Below are 20,479 nucleotides of genomic sequence, written 5' to 3'. Positions count from 1 at the left end.
TGGTATATTTCAAACACGATTCGCTAATTAAGATCGATCCATTCATCAGCCAAGGACCTCAAAGGATAGTTTAAACAAAGGAGAATACTCACGACACAACCCAAAACATGACGAAAATTACGCGGACCGGAAAGCGTGGGCTGTCGTCGTGGATTGTGATTGCATTCGTACAACAACAGCGACACAACAAAAAAAGACATTATCCTGGTAATTTAAAATAAAACCAACCCAGCCGACCGGCAAATATTAGAGATCATTATAACCACAAATACCAGGCATGATGTTACAGCCGGGTCGGATCGAATCGGTTCATGGAGCGACTACGGGAAAACCAATACGATACACACACAAAAAAACGTACCATCGGTTTCCTTGCCGCACACAATACTTACCACGGTTCAGCGATTATTTCCACCATTTCCCGGGGGACGTTCTTTCGTAGCGTTCAATACGCAATATTCGGCGACCAAAGGAAGTGAACATAAAAATATACGAGAGACTATTGTCGTTTCGTTATGATTCATTTCTTTTTACAACATTTGCTTATCGAAGCCCGTGCGCTGGCAAGGCAAACCACATCGCACCCTGCGGCAGTTTTGGCCGTTTCTTCGCTACGGGTTTTTTGCTTTGATGTTACATTGCACGGGTCGGTGTTTTTCTTACGACATAGATCCTTTTCCGTGCGCGCCCACACACTCTCTCATTTGCCGCTTCTGCCGTTCTTGCTGTCGCGTTCTGTTTGCTCACTTTCTCTGCCCCAAACAAACTTTCTTCTCCTCACTGGTGAGAGATTGGATGATCGCCCAGCGCAATAGACAGCGACATTCGTCTTACAGATCCGCTACATTGAGTCATCCTCAGCAGCGCGGCTAAGAAACTCTTTTACCGAAGTGAACACTTTTAGTTTCATTCTTCATCACAACGTTTTCGATAAGGTTTTTTTTTGTTTCTTCTTTTGCTTTACACTCCATCTTAGAAATACAAATACCGTAAAAAACGCTCAATCATGCTGTCATTGTAAATATGTATGTATATATATAAATTTATTTATGTATACATATTCGCATACATACACGCTTGCTGGTTGATGTATCCGGTTGATCCTTTACGTTAATTCCCTTACGCACCTCTCTACGACCCAAAGTTCTAAAAAATGATCGTCCGTTTTCTCCCGTTTGGCGTTGCAATCCAGTGCAGTGTAAAATGCTTTTATTAACTTAATGCTGTAACAATGAGCCCCTTTTCTGTAACAACGTTTATCATTACTAACTCAAACAATCGTCTGTATAAGCTCTGCTCTAGCGATTCATCGATGTTCGAATATGCTTCTTCGGCCAGCATAAAACAGAACAATAATTGCACATAATTCGTTTGCATTAACTTTGCTGCATGGTACCGGCGGTAAACTCCAAATATCTAGGTTTGTTCGTTTGTGTTTTCGACATTTTTGATTCGAAATCATTGGCAAGAAAGCACGGTCTGTGGTGCATTTTGTTTTTTTTTCGTGCTACAACACGAAATAAATTTTGCATTTTTTGTTTCTCCTTTAAAACGGACAATGAAACAAAACTGCCCTCGACGACGACGTTGACGCGGCGGTTGGAGTAATAAATTATTCAATTCTTTTCGCACTTATTTTCGAATGAAACGCGGGGGAAGAATGTGCCTGCCTGCAGCTGAAAATACTGCGGACAAGACCTTCAATGCCAAAGTAATTTAAAGTGGCAATGAGAGCACTGAGGTCAAGCTGACCGACCGACCGACCAACCGACCAACCGACCGTACCGTACAGAATCGCTGATAGAATCGTTTCGTAGTATATTGTACCCCGCAGATGACTATCGTTAGCAGCTCTCATTACTATTCCTCCTTCGCGATGCTTGGCCAGTAGTTTTGCACATAAATTATGCACCTCCAGCGGGCCGCATACACAGACGGGAGAAAACGAAACGACGCTGTGTGCCGCGCTGTCAAACTATTGCGAAAACTGAAATCAAAATGTGCTCCAGTGGCAATCACCGCCGCATTGAATACCGACAACAGGCTGCTTTCGCTCTTCAAACCACTCCAATGAAGTGATTCTACAAAATCCGTCAAAAGAGCACGAGAAAAGGAAACACTTGCAATGACAAACAGTCAGCCGCCAAACGAGACACGATGCGGATCAGCTCGCTTTCTTTTTCGATTCTCGATGGATTAAAAGGAAATCTTCTACATAGTTCAGAACTGTCGCATTCAAAAATGCAACCTAAACTGTCACCTGAAATCAACACCAATAAATTCAAGATACTTCATCCAAACGATAGAGCTGAACACTTAACGCTTGACCTTTCCTTAGTGTTATCCCAAATATAAAGCATATTGTCGTTGTTTAAACTATTTTGCATATCGACAATTCAATTCCGCGTCATTTGCCATCTGCACCGCGTTACACGTTTCTCTAATCTTTTTCGATCACTGCCATCACACCAGGCATTACTACGTGCGCACTTCACTACCGTGTAGCAAAGGAACTAAATAAAGCTCATCCTATTAATATTGCATCTTCCAAAGTATCCCACCACAATCAACATGCCCTCAACGGTATGGGCCATATCAAAACAGAAATTCACATGACAAACGGATCGATTACACACGAGCGGACCGACGACGCCGTGTTTGTGATTTGCGCGCATCTCTTCTGACTTTGCTTATTTTTTCGTTCTTTTCGTTTCTCTTTATCTCGTTTTTTTTTCTCTCTCGCTACACAGTGTCGTTGGCTGAAATTTGTTGCCGCTTGCTTCGCTAACTAAGTGTATAAATAATAAATTATTATCTACGACGAAAAATGAGGCCATTGTGCAAGGAGCTCTCCTACGCCACCTATTTATATGATTTTCTCGCTTCATTTTTCTGGTTGTTTTTTTTTTCTTTTGTTTTGCTATTATTGTTTGCTCATTACTATCAAAATGATGCGCATATCTATCAGTTTTCTCTTTACACCGCCCACCCTACGCCTCTCCAGGTGATGTTGCCTAAGCGCTACAAAACGAAGGCAAAAGGATTTTTGTGTGCTTTTGCTCTTGGCATGCACAATCGCCAAGCAAACTCGTTGTCGTTGCTCTTTATTTTCTACCAAGGACGCCAGATACATCCAAGAAGAGCAAACTGCAAAAATAAAATGATACAGCACACGAGAATTTCCCCACGTTGCGTTGAGCACCTTCATCAACGTTTCCGTTGGCGGAAACAGAGAAGTGTTACCGAAACCGAAAAAAAAGCACCAACAGGAGGCAAAGCTTGGTGATATATATATATATAGCGGGTGGTGTAGTACAAGGAGAGCAACCGATGTATCATCAAACGGCACGCTAACACATCGGCAAAAGGCAAGGTCAAACGATAAGCAAAAGATGATACACAAGGAATGATTGCGTGAATAAACACTCGAAAGAATGTCAGGCAACCTTGTGGTGGGTGGTGTTGCTGCTGCTGGTTGACCAAACACAAAAGCTATATTTGAAGCGGCTGGCAGCATTATTTGACGTGCGAGAAACTGATGAAGAAGATTAACCACCATGTTCTAGAAATGCTAAAAGTGTAGCTCGCACACATACACACACACACATAAAGCGGAACGCAATTCGGCATGTATCTTTCGGGCTCCAGCGCTTGCGATAAATAATCCTATTCCGCCTGTCGCTTAGAGGGTGGGATCAGATGAGGTGGCAAGCCTGTCGGAAGCTCATTGCCATCCATTTTGACGTTGATTAAATGCATCGCCAGGGCGAACTCTTCGATGTCCAGGAAGCCGTCCTGGTCGTAGTCGGAGAGCTTCCAAATCTTGCTTAGCACGTTGTTTGGTAGCTTCGATTTGATCAGTTCCGATTTCGCCGCTGTAGCGGGCAACATCCGCGAGATACGCACAAGTACCGCAACAACGCGAGCGCGATACCAACCACCAACGGCAAGGCAAAAGCAGATCATTTCCGAAACGAAATTAACGTTAGAGATGGGGAAGAAAGAGAAACAGAAATCAGAAATCATTAGTAAACGGCACTCCAACCATCGATTGATTAATCGATTCACGAGGGCAACCCACACACAAAGAAAAACAATTTGGGAACCAAGTGACTGGGATCCGATTGTGATTGGAATTGGGATGCGGCGAGCTGTTCGTTCCGTAACAACGGAACGACCGCTGGCTGACGAAGATGTTGATGCTGAAGATGATAATGATACTTACCGGCACCGGAAATCTTTCCATCAACCGGCTGAAGCGTCTCGAAGATGGGATCCGTTCGGGGACGGTCGCGATTGCAAATCCAATCCACCTCACCACACCCGGCATCGATGCCTTCGCCCTTCCGGTAGCCAAATGGAGATACGACGTCTTCCACGCCATCGAAGGCTCCACCTGATGACGTCGAACCACGATCCAACGAGCCGAGACAGAAAAGGTGATCCACGCATCAAATAACCGTTGAAAAAAGCATGAAACGACGGAGAAATGAGACCAAAAAAAGTCAGATCCACATTCATTTTAAATACTCCCAAGAGACTCAATAGACAATGACAGTGCGGAAATGAAAAAAAAAAGAAAATTCCGCCCTACAGTAAATGTTTTGAAGCTAATCATAAGCTTTTTTATTTTATTTTCCCTATAATTCCCCATTTAGTACTATCGGTTAACAAGCTTGAAAGGATTTCTGTCTATAGTGCCACATTTAATCTTGGTACAACTGTGAATTTCACGAACACCCCAACAAGAGCTTGAATACTTTCGATTCCGGCACCAACTCTTCTCTTGCTTCAGTATAAATAAATGCTACAAAACGTCACATTATTGTTCACTATTTTTAGGAAAACAAAGATAAACCCGCCCATATTTCCATTCGCAAAAAGCCTTACGGACACGCACATCATGATCGGAGTGAAAAGGATGATTTTCTACCACAGATAAACGTGTGTAATGAATGCGCTGCTTGTTTGCTCCTTTCCATAAGCGAAGAACACATATAAACACACGAAGCGAAACTTTTTCACCAGTAAACCAACACAGTACATGAAAAAGGAATGTTAGTTTCTCCTTAAATGCACAAAGCGAAGTACAAATATAGAAATAATGCAAAATGATTATTACGAGTGTTTTTCCAGCATCATTGACCTATTTTGCCGAATGTTACGTTATATACATGTAAAATCATTATAAATATATATATATATATATATATATATATATATATATATATATATATATATATATATATATAACATAATAGTATTTCTACTTTTCACATATGATTAAATCTTAAACAATATACCTAATGAATTGAACGATACATAAATATTTATTTACAAAAGCCCACACATTGATAGGTAGTCGATGTAGAAGCGATACATTTAGCATGGAGTTTAGGTCAACATGGTAAAAAGAAGAAAAAATCAAACCTGACAGTAATAGATGCCCCAAAAAGTTTCCATCCATCGTTGGACCATTAGTTTGTCCTAGAAACCAATGTGTTTTAGTAGAAGTTATATATTACGAAAATTTGGCGGATGCTGTTACACTGCAAATGCTACTGTAGCATAAAAATGGTACATTTTGTTAAAAGTGTTTGGACTACAAAATGATGCTAGCTTGTTCTGGACGATAAAAATGTGAAAAGCTCCTTCCTTACTATCCTAACTCATCTTCCTCCCCTTTCCTGTCCCTTTCAACTACCAACTTCTTCTCCGGTGAATAGCAGCCTTTCTTTAATATTTAATTTACAGCTCCCTAGGTTTAACCGTAACAAGGAAGAATGATAGGAATATAAGAATCTGAAGGTCACAAAGTGTTATACACAAAAAATAACGAAATGCTCCATACTCTGGCCTTTCAGATTGGTTTCCTAAACTCCTCTCGTCCTCTGAAAAAGGATGTATTTTTGTTTGAAAAAATAAAAACAAATCCGTTTAATAGACTTCTTTGCTTTCCAGTGTATATCAGTCAGCCTATCTATTTGTGCTTTGCGAAAATGATGGCATATCTTAAAAACAACAACAAACGATATGGAGAGGATGCGCAAAAAGCTAAAAAACAACATCAAACGCACGTCCATTCCCTGCTGCTTGCTCAGTAAAATCCGAAACGATAGTGAAGAAAGCTTAAGACAACGCTAGGTACACAAAGCTCACCAACTGTCGTCTACGTATATCAGTGACAAAAATCGATTTTAAATGTACTGTCTTTGAGCGACGGGAAGCCACAATCAAACCAGATGATCAAAGGCAATTATTGTTCGTTGCGCCATACTGTAGGAATTTTGCCAAATGTTGCCCCGAGCAATAGCGGAAAATAAATTGATACTCTGAAGAAAAACATTGTTTATGTGTACTATAATCAGCCATTGGAAGTTGACATGGAATGGTAGAAGAGAATTTAGTTTCGCAAACAAGTGGCATTTTGACAGCAACATAAAAATTCACATTTAAAGGATGTCCTGCAACGATAAGCATAACTGTAGAAAATATTGAACACTAAAAATTAGATGCCAAATATGTTTAGAACTCATGTCCCCTAAACATGTCGACACACATGGGTATCTTCATTGCTAGATTACATCAAAATAAAATATGACGACGCACGGGAGTGTGTGAACGATTAAGATTGTTCAGTATACACCTGAATAAATATAATGCGTCTTAAAACTATAAACGATAATGACAAGACCACGGCTCTATAACGCTGAAATACTTAAACTCAGATTCATATCCTTGCTGAAGAGGTGTACACCACCATCGATCATAAAATGTTCCCGAAGAAACGGAAACCATAAAACACACATCTTACACGAACGAGCCTTTCTGGACCAAATAGCTTTCCAAGTGCGGGGCAATGCTGCTCGCGATAGATGGCCTCCAATTGTAGAAACCATTACTATTCTGTTTGCGCCTTTAACGACTTATCTCTGTTCAGTTTGGTCGAAATGATTACCAATACGTAATCGGTCTTAGATTGTCGAATTCGCACACGTACGTTTATCGCACATTCGCACAAGAAAGCAATTACAAGCACTTCAGTGTTATGGGACATAACTGCTATAGCTGTTATTACACAACACATCAAGTTTGATCGTTATGAGATATGCATGTATATATTTATTTACGAAGAACTATATACATAGAGATGGAAAACGCCAAACAACGATCATATGCAAACATCAGAAATAAGTCCTTCTCAAATTTATAGCACATCAAGCAACGATATATCACACCAAAACCAATATTCGTTTGTCACTAATCAATGCACACCAACTTAAGATAGGAAAGGAACAGGCGGCTATCTTGTATTTGATTACTGATGTATTATATTTTGTCAAATAGTATTGTAAACAACATTTGCGAGTAAAAGTAATTCATGCTTTATTGAATTTCATAAAAATGTAATACATATGAATATCAATTTATGTTCTAAATGCTCAGTGGTGAATATAGTACTTTAGTTTGGAAATTCAATATTGTTCGTAAAAATTAGAAACACATGTTATCCATTCAACATTGAACTGATTTTAAACACATAGTTTAGTTAAATGTTTGAACAACTGTTCAATTTATCAACACAATATTGGCTGCAAAAATTATTTCAAAACTAACTTAACATTGTAGCATCAACCGTGCTTTATACTGTGCTTCTAAAATCGTCCATCAAAACCGGTCAAACTTTCTAGAACCGGAAAGCGACACGAAAGATTAAATTGTGAAGCATTATTGTATCGCAAATCAACCTTTAAATACGCGAAGAAAATAACACAACAAACTACGCAACAACCAACCCATTAGCTTAATGGGGGTAGCTATACAACGTTTCAAAAATACCACGATGGTGGTACGATCACTTCAAATGGAGTCTATTGCCACCAAGGCAAGGTATATTGCAACAACATCAAACACGGAACGAAAATATAAATACATCTGTAGCACAACACATCATCAGCACATTGAATACGTATGAAAAGAATTCAACAACTGGATACCTATATTAAATATCTTTAACACTGAAATTTCGAACATTTTGCAGCCGAAGTACTGTCTTAAAATACAGTACGATAAATTAAATTGCAACCATAAAAACAGTGTAGCATTAAAGCAACTAATGGCCGATGGAAACATCCACGGTATGCTAATATATTTTCACAAAGATTAACCGTAAAATTGACACCATTGCAAAGTGAGTAATGTCCCTCGGAGGCTCAATCATTCACGTGTGTCGCTACGTACGATTTAGTATACCGCTCCTGACAGCACACGTCCGCACCGCTATCGTTGAAAATCATGTTTTGAATTATTAACAACACATGGTATGAAAAGCATCTGATGGTATGCAAGCAAAAAAAACAAATATCATAAAATATGCAAGCCAAATCAGCATTGTTATCTTTCGTACCACAGTGATGATAAAACATTCTACTTGAAGCAATGCGTCTGTCTGAATGTGCCTTGGTTCCACGCATTGCATGGTTATTAGTTTAAGTAGTGTTGCGGTGTTCGACCTGACCTAACCGTTTACATTAAGCAATCGTGGCTGAATGATATATCTTAAATCATATCCTCTAAAATGCGTCCCTGCGTAAAAGATCTCTCAAGAAGGAAGAACATTGAGGACAAGTTTTTTCGCACCTTCGTATTGTAATGCCACCGAATGTTAATTTCGGTGCGGGATTTTTTCCACTTTATTTCACCAAATAGCTCAGTATGAGGGCAGTATGTAAGGGAATGCTTGACAAAGCACATCGCTTCAGTATATTTTTCATTACTTAAACGTACACAAACGTGAAGGAAGACACAATACACTGTTTGGCTTTTCGGAAGCAGAAAACATCCATCCTCTACGACTAGCAGCAGTGTTCTGTAACGCCTTTAAATGTGAAGGTTCCCGGGGGGTATACAAGAAAGGGACGCCCCATCTGAAAATTGCCAATCAATCACGTGCATGCAGCGTTTCGCAAAGTAAAGTCACTCGTTTGTTCATCTTTCATCGATACTGCGTGTTTTCCCAGCCATTTTAGACTATTTTCATTGTACGGGTTCGCTGACGATTCCAAAAAAGGAAGGAATGTCGTCTCCCGGATTCAGGCTGGTGCTACAGCGTAGCGTATTTATTCTTCTTGCTACATCGTGCTGTTACTCATTGGTATGCTCATTTGCATAGCTGTTTTACTTGTCTTCTTTTGTCACAAAAATACTCTTTCTCAACGCGATCAACGAGAACATGCGAGTGAAGGTCTACTTATATCAAAAGCGCATCGCACGACGTTTTAGACGTTCTGTCTACTGTTCGACATTAGAGCAGCTTAACCAGGTTCCGTCTGGATTGGTTTTAGCTTAGAGGTTGATAAGTTAAGTGCACACAACTAAAAAAAGTAAAGGTTAAATATCTAATATTGTCGAGTTAAAGCAGACAAAGCATAACTACAGGCTATTTATATATGTTACAAAGTTAGTTTATAACAATATTCAATCCCAATCAACAACAATATTAATTATATTTATTAATGACTCTAAAAACAAAATATTAGTATTAAGTAAAAAAATGTTCTCTTTAATTGGCCGTCTATCATGACCATCTTCATTCGTTATCTTACAATGCCAAAATCAAGTGTAACACAACACAACAAATTGAAAAATACCATGTTACAAATGATACGAGTACACGAAACGAGTCAATCAATCACAATCAAACTGACAAAAAGCGTTTTCTTGTTTGAAACTGAAACAGGCAATATAAAATTTAACTGTTTAACCATCAATTCATCAATTTAATATCAGATGGATCAATTTAATAAAGATTCATTTTCATTCATTATTCATTTAAATAAAAACAATGGTAACTCATAGTAAATTAACGTTATTGCTAATTGATCAGCAAAAACTGTGCAACTACGATGCATACAGCTTCAGCAAATCGAGCCGATCCTCATGCAAGCTACAACGTCTCTCAATTCTTTAACATGAAATTTAAGCTCTTTGCTCTAAATTTCTCAAATTCTTCAGATATAAAATTCCTATAGCAAAAAAATGTTTCCTTATCTTTGCCAGAATATTCCTCTCTGTTGGCGTACACTACATAGTTTTGCGCTATGAGTTACACACACTGACCTGAAGCCAAACTGCGAGTCAACAAACAACTAGTCACGTATGAATCTAACCACACACCAACTCGTCGACTTGCCGTAGGTGGACTTGCGAACATTTGCTAAGAACAGTACACAATCAGACGTACAGACAGACAGACAGGCAGACAGACAGACGCCTTTCTTGCCCCTAGAGCGCCAAACGAAGCGCCAAAGGAATTCGCACGTCGCAAAATAGATGAAGGATGGTTTGCATCTGTCTGCAGTAAACAAACGGAACATGCATGCCACGACCTCCAATCGAGCAAGGATTGTGTGGGCGTTCGAGCCAAATGTATTCCTCCGAGATTAACGAGATAGTAGTGTGGAGGCTTCACAAGGGACAAATTCAGGTCAACTCTAAAAAGAACGAAAAAAGTGAGCATATCGTTCCAGCATGTAGCGTTCCCATCCTAACTACGTAGCGAGTCTTTGCAAAACAAAAACGTTGCCACCTTTCTCCCCTGGTAGCTCTAGGGGGCTCGGCCTCTGCCAAAAAACTAGAGCAGATGACCGCTAAAACAATATTCGCATAGCTTGGTTACGGGCACACAATACGACATAAATGTTCGCTTAGCACGGTTGCACTGAGAGTGTGTGTGAGAGCTGTTTGCCTTAGCCGGCCCCATCATGATGCAAGGTTTCAGGCTATCACAGACAGTACCAGGAGATTCGTCCAACGGTCAAACTTCATCAGCATGCAAGCAGCATATCTACCGGATAGCATTATGGTAGGTAGCAGCAGGCAGCTCGTTGATGGAGAAAATTGAAAAATTACCCCCCTGCCGATGACGGGCCCTTGGACGTTGTGCATTTGCAAGCTTTTGAGGATGCCCAAAATTTTAGCTTTCTACTCTCTTTTGCTAGCCTTCCATCGTACGCGAATGAACTTTCTCCTCCTTTGGGACGCTAGACGGGCGAACGTGGTTAGAAGGTTTAGCTACGAGAAAATGTGGCACTGAAACTGCATGGCTGGGAAACAAAAGCGGAAAAGTAATGAAATATTATGTGGAAATAGAATGAATAAAAAAAAACATGCCGATGCGGGTACATCGTACTGAATAATTAATACCACAAAACCGGTCCTTCCACTTCCGACGCTACGATGGGGATAAAATGGAAAAACCGTATCTGGAACTGGTGCATGCAAACTGTTTGCTACTCGCTGGCGGCTGGCGACGCTTCTCGCCCTATCAGCCTCATTACCATTAATTCTAGCACAAGTCACGGGGACAACTCTTCTCCTCTCGCCTGGCGTGCTTCTGCTACCATACCCCACAACAACCGTGCTTCCGACCGACACTTCCGCATCCTGGAACCATTGCGCTAATGTGGAGTGTGTATGTAATTTAAGACAAACACTCTCCATGATACCCATTCTTTCGCTTCTTTCGCCCGGGCAAAGACAACAAAAATCCACAAGAAAGCAGGTGCATGACAGCGAAAGCAAGTAGCGCCAGGAGTGAGAGGAGTACATGCCCTGGAAGCAATACACTTTACATGGGCATGCTGCAAACAAGGGAACTTTGCCACGGATGACAGCCTCACACTGTGTGGGACAAATTTTATGCGCGAACATGTGGCATCCGATCTGGAACGATGGCGGTAGCATAAGTCCTTCTTCAGCAGCGACGCCATTATGCAATGATGTTTCCACCACGAGTACAATTCTAGCATCTACACAAATGGGTTCTCTTTCACGAAGACATATTCTTCTATTTTACCTATGTAGATTTAACTACAATCGAATTACACTGCCAGTGTAGTTGCAAAAGTTAACGACTTTACTGATGGATGCTTCTAATTAGCCATAGTAGTAGTATCTATATTTCATAAATTAATTTGTTTATACAAATGTGAAGATTACATTGATTCTGGTTTACATAATATCTTAACCTTAACACAATAGGAATGACATGTTTTGTACTGTGATGAATTATTGTTGTGAAATTTTTAGTTTCGAATAATGTACCTCGGGAAAAAAGTATAAAACCCAGGAAAAGATAATTAGCCATAGTACGATGTTTCGAATCTTCCTATCTTGACGCATCCCACACAATACAGATTATTCGTGCGTTTTATCAAGTTTCGATAATGATAATAATGATAATAATAGAGTAGAGCTATTATTCTTTTGGAACAGACAGATCAATATTAACACTTTTTATGACATTTATTACATCGCTCATCATTTACAATTTGTTACAATTTACTTTTAGTATGGAGCTGACATTGCCTCTTTTAAAGGGATTGACAACCACTACTACTGCTAAATAAAACACAATACGAAGAGTACGTCGTGTCTCTCTATACCTGTCCTATCCCACTGCAGAAAAAGGTAAACGCATCTTACATAAGCTGTATTTATTTATAAAAAATATCTTATATAAGTTTGTCCAATTCGTCATAAAATACAAAACATCGTATGTTGAGCCACGGTCACAGGCAAAACGATGCGTGTATGTCAAATATGATGTAATGCGGGAACATATGATGTAATGAAATACTGAAATATCATATTCTACAACGGGGATCGGAAAAGTCCAGCCCACGAGATAATTTTGTGAGTAAAATCGAGCCTCGTTACGATTTCATAATTTAAAGGCAAAAATATATACCACATATTGCATGAGAAAACCGTATAAAGAAATATAAAAGTAAGATATATGATAGAAGAGAATATAATAAACAAATAGAAGAGTAAAGAAGAGTTGAGGTAGATGTAGATGTGGTAGAAATAATTTCACATGAAATATTTTCCACAAAAACGCTGGCTTAGTAAAAGTATGAAAAAATTAAAAACAGAAAATCAATGACGAAAACAAATGCTATTACCACAAAATAGAAAAGGTTTTTATAATATTAAAAGGCATAGAAAACTCAGACTCATTCATTTTTTGTTTTGTTTAATAAAGATCCCTCGTAACTGTCCCTTGGGATCTGAAAGCCGAATTATTATTAACCCAAGAGAATTCAAAAATCCAACCGTTTTAAATTAGTATGAGCCTAACATAGCCGTCAAAAGTTAATAGCACAACGCAAAAAATAAATATCACCCACTATGTCCACTAGTACGTTGTTTTTTTTTGTCATCTTGTTATATCACACGTTTTCGTTTTCTCCACATGCACGGATACTTTTTTAGCATTAAAACGTGTAGCGATGAAATTTACGCATCACTTAATATGTCCCACAACGGTACAGCAACTCAGATCTGATGAGAAATACAGGAAGATATGGAGTGAACTTTTTTCAAAAGTATTCGTCACTCTCCATCATAGAAATCAAACGACGGTGTCTCGAAGTCATGGGCCATGACGCATAGAAATGGAAAATGGCGGCAATTGAAAAAGGTACGACATGGCAATGAACGGAAAAAAGGGAATAAGTATCCCTTGTCAGCATATCCTTCCAATAGTCCATGATGCCAGCTCCTAAGAAACCGTCCTTGTCCAGTAAAAGGGAGCACCCGAAGGCTCGATAAGATATCATAACGACGGTTGACATTGGTTTCTTCTTTGTTCGAAGGTTTAGATCAGTTGAACAGACGGAGGCGGACATGAAAGAAAATAAAATTAACTCCCTACGGGACCGAATTATTTTTCCTTACAAAATTCCCCCGCACGTTCGAAGCAAAAGCGTGGAAAATGTTCCTATTAGTGGCTGGTATTATTTTTTACATCAACGCCTCCATTGGGATATTATTGCAATGAAATATAATTCCAAAAATAATCTGATTGTTCAGTGTTTTTATGAAAACAACCTGATAAACTCAATATTATATATAATATTTTATTTTTTAAAATACTTCCAGTTATATGAACAAAATATTGTAAATATGTTGTAATTATAATATAAGCAATAAAAAAGTGCGTTTTGGTAAGTTAAATTCAAATAATTACGGATTACAATTTTCATGAAACAAAACGGTATATTTTTACAACATATCAACTGAAAATGTATCCAATTGAATTGGGCAACAAGTGCGTTGCTCATCACGTACATTATTACGTAAAGAATCAAAACGACGACAAGAAACCAAACAGGAGATGAAAAACACAAATACTGCAGATTGCCATTTACAGCCACAAACTGACGAAGTCTTCCTTTCTTGTTATTTTATCCCTCTCAACCCAAAATATGTCTTCAGCACGTTTGATGTATTTGATACTTTTTGATACGTTATTTTTATGTTTATTTAGCCGGTTTACCTCTTCCATATCGTTAGTCGGTGATATTGAATCGGATCAAAACAAGTTCTATCACGTTGACGAACGCAGCAATGAGGAGATATTTGAATTGAAATTTTAACTTGCAAAACATTTTGTAATATCTACGCTTTTATTTAGTATATCCAATATCTTTTATCAGTTTTGTAACAACATTTAAAAATTCTTTTTTTTTTCTTCAAACAACTTGTATTAATAAAAAATTAAAATTTTCCTCTACAGATAGTATTTTTTATATGCAAAAATTTTATTTAACATTATAAAATAATAATTTGAGAAGATTGTGAAACTCTCTGATTCATTTCATCACAACCCAATGGGTACGTCATGGCAACATGGTGTATTTTTACAAGTTCAATATTTGCTTCATATTCCTCACGAAGCACAAAATAGTTAACGGATGCTACAGGTGTGAGCTAACCGCCCTGAGGGACATTTTCAAGCGATGAAAAGTTCGAATCGATGGACGATAATCGAATAGCAAAAAAAATTTATCGGAAAACACGCGTTCAGCACATTGTGCCATTGGCACGATCTTATCATCTCACTCAGGTGGTACGGGCTTGTTATTTGCCATACATCATCACACAGACCCTTCTGTAGGGCTTGATGATGCAATTTGTTCTACACTTGAGAAAGTTTACTGAGAGTGAGCACACATTTCGCTAACGTTAAAATATGTAACATCCGTGACGCACTCTGCTAGGATCAGCATATAAAAGACGTCACTACTTGAAAGAGTACTTGATTCGTCACACAATCTTTGCAGCCATTGATAAATCCATGTTTAAAATAGATTGGCTGCAAGCTCGATATGAAGTGATTCAAACTGCTTCAATTACTTTTCCACGGTACTTTAACCGCCAAAGTTATTATCATAGTCCATCATACTATACTAACATGTTAAATTGTTTTTTTTTGTGATTAAAATCCATACATTTTTCCTTCACCAAACACCCCAAAATTTACTTGTAATACCAAGATGTCATCAACTCACAGAAGACAATAATGTGTGTGGTCAAAGAACAACGGCTCGTGCCAACGCGATGCCTAACTTGCAGTAGGCCTTTGCCTCAGCTCAGTTGGAGAACAAATATCTTAGACACGCAGGTTCGCACACGCTATTTTGAATATGACAAAACTTTACCGGCACGTTTGAGTTAGAGAAGAATGAACGTTTGTCACGGAAATTCTTTGCGTAAAACACAAAGACTGGTATCAGCAAAGGGTGTGAGGCGATTATATTATTATAACAATTAGGGAACATTTACTTTATCATTCAAACGGTGTTTTGCCTGGAAAATGAATAACGGCTTCATCGAGATTCGGCAACTGAACGGTTCTTTATCTCTCAAATGTGAAAGACATATAACGCATCCTATCATGTGTTATCTGTCATTCTTTTCAAGTGTATAGCGAAAATATCATCTTCATACAATATCATGAAATTCAAATGTATGACTCGCTTCATCGACTCAAACGTAATGCAATGGTCCTGTATAAATTTATATAAATGTTATGAAAAAGATTGGATTGATTTTAAGAACTGCTAACGAGCATTTATAAAACATCGTTTTACTCAGTTTGTTAATTTGAGTCATCTACTAATTTTATCAATAAATATGTTGTCTAATTTTCAAAGCAACAACGAAGATCAATTGAAATAATTGAAGAACTTTGAATTTAGAATCGTCCGGTATTGTTTTTTGTGCCAGATTTTGTGTGAGATTTTTCGTACTATTGTCAAAAAGTATAAAAAATAGTTCAACACAACTAACTCCCACTGTTTCTTTAAAGCTGTATTTTTTACAATCTATTTAGCCCTTACTCGACTGAAGATCTTGGATACGAAGCTACAAGCAAAACATTTCAACGAGTAACCGACCTAAAAATGCGCGTTAGCCAATCGGTAACCATGAATTAATCAAAATTATTAAATCTCAATCTTTCAAACCTGTTGAAAATTATGTTTTTATTAACCAAAAATTTTGCAAGTATAATCATTAGCGGTATACATGCATCTATTAATATTATGCTATGTTTCGATGCGCTATAAAACTAGTAATATCAAACAATATTTAAAGCATTCGAAGCTCGTTACATTCAAAAGCTTAAATATGATATATTATACATGAATACTAATTAAACACAGCTTAGGGTTTTTATAAAACACGCCGATTATTAATATAAAACATATTTCATCACATAACAAAAATCATATGATGTACTCATTGCCAGATATTTTTTCCTCAACACCAAATCTAAATGTCATCAATTTATTGCTATATTTATATTATATTTATGTAAAATATATTATGTAATGTAAATATATGTAAAATATATATATTTATGTAAAATGTTATTAAACGCATTTAGAATATTTGTAACTATTAATTACTTTTAATTCTTCTTCATCTTTGACTATGCTATATCATGATTCGATACCAGAAAAGCCTCCTAGCTTCTATTAACCCGTGGCCAACAGTAACACTCCACAACCTCAATTCATCGACGGAATTGTAAAAAGTGTATGTATTTGTTCAAATTACTTTCAATGACGTCGGAAAAACATATAATAGTTAGGAAAACAATTGCAATTGCATTTAAATGAAAAACGTCTTATCAAATTGTTGCTACATTTGAATGATAGAGATATTGTAGATATATTTGATTGGTAAGAATTCAAATGTTTAACCTTAACCACGGAAAGTATAACCATAGTTACGGAAAGTATAATTATAAATTTGTCTTGCAAACTATCTGTCGATATATTAGTTAATAATTATATATATACTCATCACGAGGCATTTAACCAACACGTATCTAACGTAACGTCATGTTTTTGGGGGACATGAAATCACCAAAAAATTTGAAAAACGAGGGCTCAACGGGCCATTCACGGATATTAGCTTGAAAAATAGGCGTAGACAGGGCCTAACTGGCCAAGCATTTATACACAATTCGTGCGACTAACAAATGTCTTCAATTAATTTTAAGTTTCTATCGACCGTGGGTAACTTCCAAGTGGGCATATTCCCTGGGTTACACAGAAGCTCTCCTTCGATCTGTAAACACCATCCGTTGATTTACAAGACCATCGTACATCCACCACCGATCAATGATGAATAACAAGTGCATTTCAACAAGAAAAAAAATATGTGCGGATGATCTGCAGACAGACGCTCCTATTGATGCAGTGTGCCATCCGCATTCACAAATGAAACAAAACATAACAAGCAAATGATCTTTCCAACGTGGCAAAAGTTAACCGACAAACAGAGCAACCACGCACAATACTGTGCTATAGAGTCGCCACACAATGCTAATTGTGATCCAACGATCGGACTCTGCCGGCATTTATGCCAGTTTGAAATTAACAACAGTGTTCTAATCGACGATGTTGGCGAAACAAGTCGAGCGCACATATTGAAGACGGACCAGTGACGTCACATTTCCTGCGAGTGACCGGTTATCGTGCTATTAGTAGTCAGTAAATCATTAGATAAAACGGCACACAACTGCACACGCGATAGAGTCGAGTAGTGTATTGAATGATGACTCGGAACGATTTCGTGGCGGAAAATTATGACAAACGATGAATCACACAGCCGACGAAAAAAAAAAAGAACCCATCAAAAGCATTGATCTTTCTCTACGAATGACCTACGCTATGGAATTTATGTTCGAGTTGGAGCAGAAAAAGCAAGCGGCTGAACTTGAACGGGGTCGTATGTTATCCTATTCACGAAGCAAGATGAAGAAACAAAAATCGTATTGTATGCAGGATTAAAAAAGAGGCAGCATGATGCTTTTTAGATGAATGGAATCTCAAATCTCTAGCATTAGTTTATCGAAAAGCTAACTTTTCCGGTTCCAATTAATGGAACGTAACGTCACTATATCATCGAGGATTTTAAACGCACGTGTCCATATATAAAAACCACAAATGAAGGTCATGCTTTTTGTATAAAAAAAACTGGATGACACCGATGCAAGTAGACTCCCATAATCGGCATTGTCAACCCATTGAGCCATTGAGCAAAACCGGTTAAATTAAAACGAACTGGAGTTAAATAGTTCACCAAGTAGCAGCAGAGTTATCTTTCTAACACCCCGCTTGAAAGAAGGCTTGAAACTGCGAACAAGTACCGCACTGCTTTCATTATCAGTGAAGGCATACGCATTGGCCTTGTTTGGGAGGCGAAGTTTCAACATGCTGTTCCCATCAACGATGCCCTCGTCCTGGCGACAAAATGCCGTAAGCATTGAACGAAATCCGCCACAAGCAGCCAGCAAGAAGGCAGCATGTCCGAGATTAGATAAAGCAGATTGAACTCCGCCATGCCCTGCGTGTGCGAACAACGCCCATTTTTCATACCCTAACGTGAAGTGGATTGCGTAACTCGGTCGGTTCCTGGAATAAATGTGATCGAAAACACGTACCTTTGATAAGCGGTTCCGAAACCAGTTGCATCTCTTCCTGCGGAATCATACTCATCAATCGGGCAATATCGACGGCAAGCATACGATCAACAATTTCTAGCAGCGGCATTTTGAGCGAATGGAACTTGGTGAAGTCCTGATTTGCGAGCACTTCCTGCATTTTCTTGAGATCTGGTAGATCACCGATCGACACCTGGTGTTCGCGGCACACACGATCATAGATGGTGCCGAGATTTTTTATCAACTCTTTTTTCTTGCTATCCTTTCCGAAAATCTGGGGCATTTCCTTCCGTAACTCAGAGATAAGGTAAGCATGCACCTTCGCCAGTCGAGCCCGTTTGATGAGATCGTTCAGCTTACGCAAGGCCGCGTTCCGGGGTAGCGATTGTAAATCGCGAAAGAGATCCTGCTCCTCGTCCTCGAACAGCCGCCTGTTCACATCGTATCGCAATGGTTGATCCCAGAACGATCCTATATAAACTCTAGCGACCTCCGGAGTTTGCAGCACCTTGCCGAGAGACCACATCAGGGCGCCATATACGCGCATCAGTTGCTGATGATCGATCATGTCGGCCTTGTTCAGCACTATACGAATCTTATCGTCGTGTCCGCGCAGGGCTTCGATCGAGCGCCGGAACTCGTCGGAAATGTCCAGCTTGTGTGCGTCGAACAGAAGAATGATGCGATCCACACGCTCTGCGAACCATTCCAGTACTCCGGTGAAATCGTACCCTCTGTCCACTCGTTGTTTTTCTCCCGACAGTATGCCAGGCGTGTCGACGATCGATATCGCACGTAGCACCGGCGACGGAACGTGGGAACATTGGAAACGGTTGAGGAAAGCGTTGCCGTACTTTTCCAAGGGACGGAATTGTTTTTTCGGGTCAACCACGAGCGCATTGCCCGGAATCATTCCTTCCTTGTCGTCGTACATAACGGCAATGAAGCGATCCGTTGTCGGTTCCGGACCAATCCGAATGCCCGGAAAGTCGCGCTCCAACAGATACCGAATGAAGGTGGTTTTGCCAGTGGAGTACTGGCCGACCAGCAGAATCATAGGTTTCGCATCGAAATCCGAGTCCTCCAGCTTCGGCGAGTGGAAATCATGGAAATTATAGTGCTCCTCCAGGGGCAACAGTTTTCCGCGGTAAATTTTTTTCAGCTCACCCAACACATTTTCCACCACCTCTTCCGTTTTCGTTTCCCGTTTCAACCAGCTGAACATTGCGCTAGCAGCTAGGGGATGCTTCGATTTCTTAAGACACTTTCTACCGTAATAACAGTAACGCGCTGTGAATCATTCAACGGTACCCGGTGCCGTGATTTCAAGCTCGTTTGTACTAGCACCCCACAGACTTCACCCTTATTTCATAACTCGTCACGATGTTTTACAGTCATCCGAACCGGTGGAATAATTTTAGCTATGAGTAATGAGTGAGCGGATGGAAATGTTTTCCCTCACTATGACCGGTCTGCCGAAAACGTTAACCTGGATGGGTGAAATCAAAACAATCAAACGAAAGACAGCAATACTGAGACGGTTGAAATCCTCCGTAACACTTTGTGTCACCGTACGATTTTACACTATTCAAACGATACACCCAGGATAGTTCTATCGTTCTCTCTTAGCAAAGCAATTTCCACTTTTCTGCTTAAGAAAAAAAGAAACTCCGA

The 20,479-nt window shown here is 39.1% G+C and overlaps 1 protein-coding gene across 2 annotated transcripts; it reads right to left on the bottom strand.

Annotated features, from left to right (window-relative positions):
* Window positions 1-2,832: 2,832 nt before the first annotated feature.
* On the bottom strand, window positions 2,833-20,308 carry LOC128721892 (EH domain-containing protein 1). Of its 2 annotated transcripts, XM_053815693.1 has the most exons (4): window positions 18,806-20,308; window positions 5,431-5,487; window positions 4,226-4,396; window positions 2,833-3,875 (listed from the first exon to the last, which is right to left on the bottom strand). In XM_053815693.1, the coding sequence occupies exons 1-4, from the start codon at window positions 20,028-20,030 to the stop codon at window positions 3,667-3,669; spliced, it is 1,662 nt and encodes a 553-aa protein (XP_053671668.1). In that variant the 5' UTR covers window positions 20,031-20,308; the 3' UTR covers window positions 2,833-3,666. The 2 variants fall into 2 exon arrangements, with proteins under 2 accessions (XP_053671668.1, XP_053671669.1); XM_053815694.1 differs by lacking the exon at window positions 5,431-5,487.
* Between the last annotated feature and the right edge of the window lie 171 nt (window positions 20,309-20,479).

Source organism: Anopheles nili, chromosome 2 (genome assembly GCF_943737925.1).
Source record: "Anopheles nili chromosome 2, idAnoNiliSN_F5_01, whole genome shotgun sequence".
NCBI classification, from domain to species: domain Eukaryota; kingdom Metazoa; phylum Arthropoda; class Insecta; order Diptera; family Culicidae; genus Anopheles; species Anopheles nili.
This window is presented reverse-complemented; position numbering and strand designations above follow the sequence as displayed.